General features: G+C 43.3%; 1 protein-coding gene across 1 annotated transcript in view; it reads left to right on the top strand.

The window, feature by feature from the left end:
• LOC126458593 (G protein-activated inward rectifier potassium channel 3-like) overlaps window positions 1-13047 on the top strand; it is a 109078-nt gene that overhangs the window by 25495 nt on the left and 70536 nt on the right. Inside the window, exon 2 of the mRNA XM_050095737.1 lies at window positions 7465-7932. Within this exon, the coding sequence (XP_049951694.1) occupies window positions 7604-7932 (329 nt within the window). The 5' untranslated portion in view covers window positions 7465-7603. The remainder of the gene's footprint in view (window positions 1-7464; window positions 7933-13047) is intronic.

The raw sequence follows: 13047 nt of genomic DNA, 5'->3' as shown, positions 1-13047 counted from the left end.
AAAGACGACGTACAGAATGGCGCACCCACAGACTGCGTTGTCTTCTATATCTTTCACATCACTTGCAGCGCCATCTGTTGTTGAAAATTGTAACTACTGTAATTTCGAAAGTTTGTCCGCCTGAAAATGTACTGTTGTCCCAAGCATATTGCAACAAACGGTGTATTTCTATCGCTGCTCGTTTAGTTTTTATTGCCGTTTCAAATATACCGGTCATTTTTGAAACACCCTGTACATACATACATTCATATACGTGTACATTCACTTTTGTAATACTGTATGTATGGATACTATCTTCACATCTTCCATCATTACGGTAATAGATCTAATTAATAAACATACTGTATTGCATATTACGACGTGCTCGCATAGCATAACGCATAGTGCGCTATCATGTGAGGCAGGAAGATGAGGCAGACCTAAATCGCATCTGCGTGGTGCATTTTAGGCTGTTTCCCACATTCGTTGAGGCAAATTCAGGGCTGGTCCCCACATTCTGCCCCAGAGAATACGATACACAAACGGAATACGATAATACACCGTCTTCCCTCCGTTAGATTACCTTGGTCATAATAACAAGGAACAATAACGTAGAAGTTAGCCAAATCCTGGAAAGGTGGACACCGTACCAGATGCAGTGAATGCTAGGGAAACAAAGAAAGGAAGACTCTCTGGAAGTGTATGCCTAACTGAGCGCCATTTTGTCCAAAATACCAAGCATTCACTAGCGGAGCTTCTCCTAGTAGAGTGAGCTTCGCCGATTACCTTGCTTTCTGATTACACAACTCGTGTTCCACGACCTTCTCCACAGGCACGTCTTCCTCGTGCGACAGCGGCGTTCTTATCATTCTGCTAACAAGCAGTAAGTGCTAAGTGTTCCGTATCTGGCATGAGACATCTGTATCACAGTTGCCGTAGGCCTCGCCCACATGGCTACACTGTGTCATTTTCACCGCCCTGGTTGTGTAATCTGCCCCAAACGCGGTTAAGAAAGAAACCGGCAAGAACATAAATGGCTTGGTCAACTACATGTAGTTTCTGACTCAGAAATGCAATTGGAGCGATTGTACTGCTGAAACGCCCCAGATGCATCTGCCTCTCTGTTGTCGCGGGAATTTTAAAACTGAGATACGCTATCAGAGGCCTGTTCGTTGATCTAACCGATCAGCCTATTCTGGTTTATCAACAGAGCCCTCTGTGTAACCTTCCAAATCACCCACTAGTAGAAAATTAAAAATAGCCAGTTAGAGAGGTGTTGTAGGAAAGCTTAATTTGCATAGGCAATTGATGTAGAGCAGGATAAAGGTAATTAATCACGCCACCGTGCTGTGGACGTAATAAAAACCAAGTAATCAGTTTGAAAACGGTGTATCTCTCGACCTCAAAGTGCTGTTTTAGATAAACGTAGTTATTCAGTGGACATTGCTTCGACAAGCACGATTCACATTTACTACAAGCAAGATCGCCTAATAGCCCCTCGGGAGGCTGGATGGTTCAATTACCCAACACGTTGTACGTGGGGTCTCAGCTGTGTATCAATGTCGGCGATCCCGCATATAAATTCGCCATTGCTTTAGATGACCACCACAAATGTCGTATCCAGAGTGTCGGATAAGATAGGAAATCGTTCGCTGGAAGGCGTTACAAACTTGAATGCTTGGACGATATCCAGCTAGTCAGATGAGTATCGCAATGTTCTGATTAGTGTGGCGATGAAAGCAGATTCTGCCTTGGCAGGATATGTCCAGAACATCTGTCGAAAACACCCGACACGCTTTCTGGTATGTTTGTCATTTTCCGTGGCTAACACATTCAACAATCACCGTACTTCATTGAGTTCGTGTGACACACTATTCGACAGCGCATTAACAGTAACATCCCTTCATCATCTTCGGCAAGAGGTGAAAGTATCGTGAAACATTTCCTAAGATGGTACCCGAAATAAGTGATCGTGACTGCGTGCAATTCAGCTTTGTTTGGTAGCTGGCTGCAAGGTACTGAAACTGATCAGGCTGACACGCTCATAGCGGTATGACAATCAGATCAGGGTCAGTCATATCTTTGGGCACATGCTCAACGTTGATTTTAGAACACAGTTGCGCCATTTAGACCTATGTCAATAAAAATGTAAATATTTTGTATCCAGAATGAGATTTTCACTCTGCAGCGGAGTGTGCGCTGATATGAAATATATATCAGCGCACACTCCGCCGCAGAGTGAAAATCTCATTCTGGAAACATCCCCTAGGCTGTGGCTAAGCCATGTCTCCGCAATATCCTTTCTTTCAGGAGTCCTAGTTCTGCAAGGTTCGCAGGAGAGCTTCTGTAAGTTTGGAAGGTAGGAGACGAGTTACTGGCAGAAGTAAAGCTGTGAGGACGGGGCGTGAGTCGTGCTTGGGTAGCTCAGTTGGTAGAGCACTTGCCCGCGAATGGCAAAGGTCCCGAGTTCGAGTCTCAGCTTGGCAGTTTTAATATTTTGTATGTTCAAAATCGTAAATCTCCTAAAGTTCTTCATCAATTGCCTTGAAATTTTGACACAATCTTGCTTTCGAGTACGTGCGTACTTTTATATGCCTACTGGAACGCCATATGGTTTATAAATAATGTCTGTAAAACTAAACTCCATCCGAACTTGCTTTTCGGCTCGTACTGCAGAATCTAAACTTGCAAAAACAATAAACAAGGCTCAAGGTGAGGGAAGGTGTGCAACAAAAGATTGACAGAGGAATGGGAGGAAATTGACACAGAAAGCGAAAAAGAAGGGATGGACAGAGAGAGGAGGTAAAAGGAGATGAAGAGAGACGGGGAGAAGAAGATAGGCGTAGAAAGGGGGCTCGTCTTTCCTGTGCAAGTTTCTTCAACTCTGCAAAACTACAGCAATCCACAACTATTTGAACCTGTTTACTGTATTAGACGGTCTCGTAAACCGACATACGGCCGGGAGAGCGGTGTGCTGACCACATGCCCCTCCATATCCGCATCCAGTGACGGCTTTGGGCTGAGGATGACACGGCAGCTGGTCTGTACCTTTGGGCCTTCCTTTGGACAGAGTTTAGATTTTACTGTATTAGAGACTTCGTCTTCTCTATAATTTTAAATCCCCCCCCCCCCTCTTCCCTCCATTAGCTAATAGAAAGTCATAACTTTTCGAAAGAGATACCGAGGAAGATGGCGCAGTGGGTGAAGCACACCGGAATGGCATTCGAGAGGACGCCGCTTGAAAATCCCACCCGACCATTTAGATTTTGCCTAAATCGCTTGACAGAAATGCCAGATGGTTCCTTTGAAAGGTCACGGCAGACGTCCTCCTCCATCCTTCCCCAACTTCAGTTTGTGCTCCGGCGCTAATGGGCTTGTAGTCGGCGGATGTTAAACAATGATCATGGTGCCTTCCTTCGGAAAAGAATTATACGAAAACTTGCCTATCTTACGCTCATATACTCTAGCGTCTCATACTCCGCAAAGCAAAACAAAAATAGTTATTCAACAGGTTTATTCTTTATTTTCTAAATATTCCCATCATTATTTCCAATTTTTTTTAAGAGAACCCAAGTAAATAGTTAACTAATTTGTAGCACCTCTGTCTTTCCATTACTTCTTGTTTTAAGTTTTTTTAAAAAAGATTTCTCTATTAGCAAATCGATATTTAATATTTTGAAAGTCTCGGTATCTCTTAGCAAAAAAATCTGATGTAACTCTCAACGGAAATGACATAAAAGCTGATTCTTCAAAGGTACCCAATAATGGCGTAAGTACATTAGAAATTTCGATTGTATATCAGAAGAATAATGATGAATTTTAGAAACAGCTATGGGAATCATTTAAATATGGAAAAGGTATATAATTCTTTTCTTTATCATGGCTAAGTCCAGTATTAAGAGACTAGTAAGGGTGAATAAACTGAACAGAGAGGTGCAATTCAGGCCATAGTATATGTTTATCTCGGAATGGCGACATAGCAAAAGTAAGGTGGCATTTATTACCATACCGAGATGATTACAACAGTACTGTTGCATGTAACAGAAAGAAGGTCAAAAACCACTCAGTGCCGGCGACCCTTGCTATTCTCACATTCAGATCGTCAGGAATAATTCAACCATTTTTATCTCCACATCTTCTCTCTACTTTCATGGAGCATGGGAAAGGTCCATTACATGTCCATTTCTTGTTCGTGGAGCCGCTGTTAATAGTGACGAAAACTATTTGTCTTCAGTATCTGTTTTCTAAGTTTTCTACTTAATCAAGAGCAAATAAGCTGAAGACAGTTCCAGAACCCAAAGCAAACTTTAGAGCACAGGTCCGTAATACTTCCTTAACGTCATATAAAGCTGCAAAAGCCTTGAGTAAGACAACTTTCTCAAGTTATTATTCTTCGAAACACAGTGGCGCTATGGTTAAAACAATGGTTTCGTACTAGGCATCGTTGAAATTCGAAACCCGTTGAGGCAGTCACGAATTAGGTTTTTACAGCTTCATTTAAGTGTTGGTCTTCATTTAAATTTGGAAAATAAGCGCACGGTAGTAATTGTGCTTGTACCATTCGATGTTCCCTCCCGGTGCATTGACATATGTAGCGTAGCAAGAGTAACCGCCTGTTTGCGGGGCTATTATCAGTCTAATTTTAAAATCGCGGTCGCTACTGGAATACTACACACTCTGACTCAAAGAATATTCGCAGAATGCGCTCTGAAAACAGCTTTTCTGTATTGGAATGGGTTTCGTATCCTAAAATCGCTTGAAGCTAATGCTCGGTTGGTTCCTTAAACAGAATCCGGACAGATTGCTTGCTCAGTTCTGAACTGATCCTCCTGGTGCTCTTTCTTTAATCAACGGGATCTCTGCGGTTCATTGTGTTTTTCTGAAGCGACTACGGGACATTGTCGCAGCATTTGTTACATGGCTGTAGGAAAAAACATTAAGGTTAAAATTAAATCGCAGCTGCGCCAGACCAACAGGTTCGAATCTGTCTCGCAGGTTCGATTCACGTCTGTGACAAATCTGTGTATGATAAGCCAATGTTCGGTAAGTAAAATGTAAATGTCGTGTGACTAGGGCTTCCCGTCGGTTAGACCGTTCGCCGGGTGCAAGTCTTTCGATTTGACGCCACTTCTGCGACTTGCTCGTCGATGGGGATGAAACGATGATGATTAGGACAACACAACACCCAGTCCCTGAGCGGAGAAAATCTCCGACCCAGCCGGGAATCGAATCCTGGCGCTTAGGAGTGACATTCTTTTGCGCTGATCACCCCGCTACCGGAGGCGGACAAAGTGAGGCTAGAAGAGGTATGATGTACGGCACGTTATCCATCTCCACGAATGAAGCAAAATTTTGTTAGGAATTATCGGGAGTAATGAATATGCCAGAAGGTAGTGACTGGCTATACTTAATAAACAAATAACGGAAAATTTCAAGTCAAGATTTAGTCACGAAGCCATATTTCGAGTCACCAATCTTCTGACTGGTTTGATGCGGCCCATTACAAATTCCTCTCCGGTGCCAACCTTTCCAGCGCAGAGTAGCAGTTGCAACGCACGTCCTAAATTGTCGTCCGCAGCTCGTGGTCTAGTGTCAATCGTTGCTGCCTCTGGATCACGGGGTATTAGGTTCGATTTCCGGCCGGGTTCAGGATTTTCTCTTCCCGGGGACTGGGTGTTTGTGTTGTCTTCATTTCATAATCATCATTTGTAACAGTGTCTAGATTGAATTGCGTAAAAACTGGACTGTGTAAGAATTGGGACTTCGTACGGGCGCTGGTGACCGTGCATTTGAGCGCCCTGCAAACCAGACATAATCATCGTCCTTAATTGTTTGCTGGATGTATCCAAACTCGTCTTTCTTTACAGTTTTTGTCTTCTTCAGCTCGATCTAGTACCATGGAAGTTATTCTCTGGTGTCTTAACAGATGTCCTAACAACCTGTCCCTTCTTCTTATCAGTGTTTTCCATATATTCATTTCCTTGCCGATTCTGCGGAGTACCTGACATTCCTTACCTTTCAGTCCACCTAATTTTCAACATTCGTCTATAGCACCACGTCTCAAATGCTTCGATTCTCTTGTGTTCCGGTTTTCCCACAGTCCATGTATCACTATCGTAGACAATGCTGTTCTCCAAACGTACATTTTCAGAAATTACTTCCTCTTATGAAGACCCATGTTTGATACCAGTAGATTTCTCTTGGCCAGTTCTGTTCTACTTTTTACGTCCTTCTTGCTTCGTTCATCGTTGATTATTTTCATGCCTAGGTAGCAGAACGCATTAACTTCATCTACTTCGTGATCATCAATTCTGGTATTAGGATTCACGCTGTTCTCATTTCAGCTACTTCTCGTTACTTTCGTCTTTCTTCGGTTTACTCCCAGCCTATATTCAGTAGACTTCATTGCATTCAACGTAAACTATAATTCTTCTTGACTTTCACTGATGATAGTAATGTCATCAGCGAATCTTATCATTGATACCACTTCATCTTGAATTTAAACCCACTTGCTTCCTCGACGTATAGACTGAACAGTAGGGGCGAAGGACGACATCCCTTATTTACACCATTTTTAATCCGAGTACTTCGTTCTTGGTCTTCCAGTCTTATTGTTCCCACTTGGAACCCGACTTCCCCTACTGCTTCTCAGAATTTCGGACATCTTGCACTATTTTGCACTGTCGAACGCTTTTTACAGGTCGACAAATCCTATGAATGTGTCTCGATTTTTCTTCAGTCTTGCTTCCATTACCAACCAAAACGTCAGAACTCCCTCTCTGGTGCCTTTACCCTTCCTAAAACCAACCTGATGGGCATCTAAGAGATGTTCAATTTTCTTTTCCATTCTTATGTATATTATTCTTGTCAGCAACTTGGATCCATGACGTGTTAAACTGATTGTCCGATAGTTCTAGCCCTCGTTATGAAGTCATAACGCATTTCAAAAAATTATTCACATCATCAGATGAAAAAAAAAGACTTGTAAGCTTAGGAACCTTTGAACATATCATTTCTGAAATGCGTGGATTTTATTACCTGAAGCAGATATGTTCGTAAATTAGAAGTTTTGCTTGCCACTTGAGGATTTACTATCGAGGTAACCGTTGTTTTATGCCTTATCTGCTTTTTTTATGGCTTAAGACCGTGAGGCATGCAATGCCCCTCTCTCTCAACTCCCCCCCCCCCCCCCTCGCACTGTATCACCCCTTACTGTCCTCGTCACGTGCCCGTCCCACCACAGGAGCGTGAAGTCCCCAGAAGTGGGTGAGTCAGATAAACCGTTCCAGCGCCGATCGTACGGTCACGAAAGTTAGGCGTCTCGCCCAAGTCCTGTAGCGAGAACCGTAGTATCTTTGCTTGCGAAGCGTCCGTAACAGTTTGTGCTCACGTCAGGCAGACGCCGCTCACGACCCGACACGAGATAGAGCGCCCCGTGTGCGTATTTCGCAACCATTTACTCATTCACCGTGTGGCTCTCCGCAGCTATCGAGAGGGGCGGCGAGTTGCGGAGATCGGCGGCGGAAGCGGGAGTCGCCCGACTAAAATGAAAAGAGAACCGTAGCCGTCTGGCGAGTAGTGGTGATAGCAGTTCCGGTACGGCAAAGGCGAGCGCGATCCGGCGATGAGCGCGGCGGAGTTCTTCGACAAAGCGGAAGTCGTGGTCATTCCGATGCCGCCCACGGACGGAGAGGCGGAAGGGGCGGCGCGCCCGCGGCCGCCGCTGTCCAACTTGGTGACGAGCACGACGACGACCGCGACGACGACGACGGACGACGACGAGAACAACAACACGGAGGCGGCCGTCGACGACGGGTACTCGCCGCTGCGGTCGCCCATCGACTCGATAGCCAGCTACGGCGACGACTCGCGCACGCTGCTCAACCCCGCGGTCTGGAACCGCGCCACGCCTGCCTCGCACCTCAGCAGCGCGCGCTCTGGCGCCTCCAGAAGGTACTGCCCGGTCCCTGCCTACATCACTGTCCCTGTCCCTGTGTAGGCGGAGGAAGGAAGTAAGAGCCCACCTCATCTCCTCACACCATTCCCCAGATTGCAGCTGCGTCTATACCATGTTCATCGTAAGAAAAAATCTTACGCAAACATAATGTATTTGACTAGAATACTCTCTTTCAAATTCTAAAGGTTGCAGGGGTAAAATACAGGGAGCGAAAGGCTATTTACAATTTGTACAGAAACCAGATGGCAGTTATAAGAGTCGAGGGTACATGAAAGGGAGCAGTTGGGTGGGAGGGGAGTGAGACAGGATTGTAGCCTCTCCCCGATGTTATTCAATCTGTATATTGAGCAAACAATGAAGGAAACGAAAGAAAAATTCGGAGTAGGAATTAAAATCATGGAGAAGAAATAAAAACTCTGAGGTTCCCCGATGACATTGTAATTCTGTCCGAGACAGAAAAGGACCTGGAAGAGCAGCTGAACGGAATGGACAGTGTCTTGAGAGGAGGATATAAGATGAACATCAACAAAAGCAGTAGTCAAATCAAATCGGATGATGCTGCAGGAATTAGATTAGGGAATGAGACCACTTAAAGTAGTAAAGGAGTTTTGCTATTTGGGGAGCAAGTAACTGATGATGGTCGAAGTAGAGAGGATATAAAATGTAGACTGGCAATGGCAAGGAAAGCGTTTCTGAGAAGAGAAATTTGTTAACATTGAGTATAGATTTAAATGCCAGGAAGATCGCTTCTGAAAGTATTTGTATGGAGTGTAGCCATGTATGGAAGTGAAATATGGACGATAAATAACTTAGACAAGAAGAGAATAGAAGCTTTCGAAATGTGGTGCTACAGAAGAATGCTGAAGATTAGATGGGCAGATCACATAACTAATGAGGAAGTATTGAATAGAATTGGAGAGAAGAGAAATTTGTGGCACAACTTCACTAGAAGAAGGGACCGGTTGCTAGGACATATTCTGAGGCATCAAGGGATCACCAATTTAGTACTGGAGGGCAGCGTGGAGGGTAAAAATCGTAGAGGGAGACCGAGAGATGAATACGCTAAACAGATTCAGAAGGATGTAGGTTGCAGTAGGTACTGGGAGATGAAGAAGCTTGCGCAGGAGAGAGTAGCATGGAGAGCTGCATCTAACCAGTCTCAGGACTGAAGACCCACAACAACAACAACAACAACAACAACATGTATTCTTCCGCGTCCATCTCACTGGATATCGTTACAGGCAGGGCGAAGGCATGCTGTCTCAAGTACAGTCAAGTACGATAATAGCGATATAGTTTATGCTCTGCGTTACCAGCACATCGACTGAACGGTAATACGGGACAACAGCTTTACCAGCTTTAACTTGGACACCCAGCCAGCTGCTCCAGCTAACCTGCGATGAGCCGAGCAGTTGCAGTTCGTCATCATCATCATTTAAGACTGATTACGGCTTTCAGCGTTCAGTCTGGAGCATAGCCCCCTTATAAAATTCCTCCATGATCCCCTATTCAGTGTTAACATTGGTGCCTCTTCTGATGTTAGGCCTATTACTTCAGAATCATTCTTAACCGAATCCAGGTACCTTCTCCTTGATCTGCCCCGACTCCTTCTACCCTGTACTGCTGAACCCATGAGTCTCTTGGGTAACCTCGCTTCTCCCATGCGTGTAACATGACCCCACCATCTAAGCCTGTTCGCCCTGATTGCTACATCTATAGAGTTCATTCCCAGTTTTTCTTTGATCTCCTCATTGTGGACACCCTCCTGCCATTGTTCCCATCTACTAGTACCTGCAATCATCTTAGCTACTTTCATATCCGTAACCTCAATCTTATTGATAAGGTAACCTGAATCCACCTAGCTTTCGCTCCCATGCAACAAAGTTGGTCGAAAGATTGAACGGTGCACAGATAACTTAGTCTTGGTACTGACTTCCTTCTTGCAGAAGAGAGTAGATCGTAGCTGAGCGCTCACTGCATTAGCTTTGCTACACCTCGCTTCCAGTTCTTTCACTATGTTGTCATCCTGTGAGAATACGCATCCTAAGTACTTGAAACCGTCCACCTGTTCTAACTTTGTTCCTCCTATTTGGCACTCAATCCGTTTATATTTCTTTCCCACTGACATTACTTTCGTTTTGGAGATGCTAATCTTCATACCATAGTCCTTACATTTCTGATCTACCTCTGAAATATTACTTTGCAAACTTTCAGTCGAATCTGCCATCACAACTAAGTCATCGGAATATGCGAGACTGCTTATTTTGTGTTCACATATCTTAATCTCACCCAGCCAGTCTATTGTTTTCAACATATGATCCATAAATAATATGAACAACTGTGGAGACAGGTTGCAGCCTTGTCTTACCCCTGAAACTACTCTGAACCATGAACTCAATTTACCATCAACTCTAACTGCTGCCTGACTATCTAAGTAAAGACCTTTAATTTGCTTGCAAAAGTTTGCCTCCTATTCCATAATCTCGTAGAATAGACAATAACTTCCTCCTAGGAACCCGGTCATATGCGTTTTCTAGATCTATTAAGCATAGATACAATTCCCTGTTCCACTCGTAACACTTCTCCATTAATTGCCGTAAGCTAAAGATCTGATCCTGACAACCTCTAAGAGGCCTAAACCCACACTGATTTTCATCTAGTTGGTCCTCAACTAATACTCGCACTTTCCTTTCAACAATACCTGAGAAGATTTTACCCACAACGCTGATTAAAGAGATACCTCTGTAGTTGTTACAATCTTTTCTGTTTCCATGTTTAACGATTGGTGTGATTATTGCTTTCGTCCAGTCTGATGGAACCTGTCCCGACTCCCACGCCATTTCAGTTATAGTAAGTTGCAGTTAAGACGAAAAAAAGGGACGAGCAGAGAAATAATATAGCTTCGTACGTAATTTAATTTTTAAACAGAATGAAATAATATCCGGCAAAATTGCAGCAATAGTGCACGTTCTTAGCTAACATAGCACTTTTACTGTAAACAAGATTGATGAAAATTCCTAATGTGAGCACAGGGTAAATTTTCCGCCTGAGCTATGCGTTACTTAAAAGCGTCACGCAGGGCCTGCATCATATTGTTAATAATGAAGTAACTGTAGGTCTACTTACAGTCATTCGTCTGGTAATCTTTGAACTCCTGCCATATCCTAAGCCGAGAAATACATTTCAGGACTGGAACTGTCATTTGCTACGTTGATAACGAATCGAACAACAGAATCCACGAAGCCAGCCAAGCACCACATGTTCTCTTCTTCTATTATGACGTAACATTCTGCATTCCGCGAGCATTCGGCAGTGACGTTGACAAAGCTTCGTGCATTCGTTCCAGTGCGTCTGGCAGCTTAAACGTCTTGTTACTTCTCGGGACAAATCCCTTAACTTATCTCCAGATCAGTTCTGTTTGGTTCATATTGTACCGGTATGGCGGGAACTGTAAAGATGCAGCATTTGTATAGTTTACTCGATGCCGTGAAAAAACGATTAGCAAGGCAAGGAAAACGTTTCTGAAGAAGACAAATTTGTTAACACAAGTACAGATTTAAGTGTCAGGGAGTCGTTTCTGAAAGTATTTGTATGGAATTTAACCATGTATGGAAGTGAAACGTGGACGATAAATAGTTTGGATAAGAAGAGAATAGAAGCTTTCGAGATGTCGTGTCACAGAAGAATGCTGAAGATTAGGTGGGTAGATCACATAACTAATGAGGAGGTATTGAATAGAATTGAGGAGAAGAGAAATTTGTGGCACAACTTGACTGGAAGAAGGGATCGGTTGGTAGGACATATTTTGAGGCATCAAGGGATCACCAATTTAGTATTGGAGGGCAGCGTGGAGGGTAAAAATCGTAGCAGTGTCTGGATTGACCACAACAACATTTATATTTCCAATGAAAACTGGAATATTGTGTGCAATATGCAATTAGAAACAAGAACACGTGCATTTATCATAAAACTCGTGATTAGATACGTGACAATCGGGATATATTTGATGAGTTTTATATTTAAAACAGGTAGGCATTCCAAATTGCACGAAAAAATAAGACCAAAGAGAGATCTGAACCAGCGATCCGCGGGCGTCAAATTGCGCTTCTACAACGCTACCGATTCCGCTATGCATCCCATTTACTTTACTGTCTGAACTTAAATAAACAAAGTTCTCGGAGAACTTCAAAGGCGATTTTTCCTGTAAACTTCAAAGGCGATTTTTTCTGTAAACTTCAAAGGTGATTTTTTTCTGTAAACCTGTGAAAAGCATTGAGAACAATACGTTTCTCGTCACTGTTCAACCGTATTCCAGCTCTGATTTTCACTACGGAGCTGGAAGCAATGTCAGCCATTTTCACACTACGTATTACCAGTGCGACAATCAGAGCACAACAGAACACAGACTGCGACTGCCCGCGATTTTTTAAATAAAAATTACATAGCTAAAGTATGATTTAGAGAAACTTTGATGGCTCTTAATACATTAGAATATATTAAAGTTTGATTTATCTTAACATAGTAACAAGAATATCTAACAATTAAGTGGGACCTATTTCCAACAGCAGTGTAAAGTGTGTTGCTGCTGACCAATCATTGCCTTTGTGTTTGTTTACAATGGGTTTATTCTTATGATGAACAAAGTATATACTTGTGTTGGACGGGGGGGGGGGGGGGGGGGGGGGGAGGCTGGGATGCGGTAGATTCTCAACATTTGTGTCCTTTGGTAACGGTACTTCTGCTCCACCGTAAGCATGCTCCCTATCGACTTGTAGTAGTGTAGTCATAAATTCTTAATTAGCACGTCGAAAAAATAAATTTGCATATTTATTAGTTTTGTAAATTAAAAAATGCCTTTTTCTTGCTTCAACATATTTTATTTGTTCCAGACACATTTCGCCTTTTACTTTAACCCTGTGGAGCATAGCGTCCACTACAGTGGACAGCTGTTAATCGTCGCTTCTTTGGCATTTTCAATCAGTCCTGAGGCTGCAAATGCACACAGTTCACTGCAGTGGGCACTCCCTACTGGTGTTGTGTCCTGCATGCATTTGCAGCCTCATGATTGATTGAAAATCCAGAGAATTGACAATTAAAAGTTGTCCACTGCA

This window comes from Schistocerca serialis, chromosome 2 (genome assembly GCF_023864345.2).
Source record: "Schistocerca serialis cubense isolate TAMUIC-IGC-003099 chromosome 2, iqSchSeri2.2, whole genome shotgun sequence".
Taxonomy (NCBI): Eukaryota; Metazoa; Arthropoda; class Insecta; order Orthoptera; family Acrididae; genus Schistocerca; species Schistocerca serialis.
Note: the sequence above shows the minus strand (reverse complement) of the source record. Positions and strands in the feature narration are given on the sequence as shown.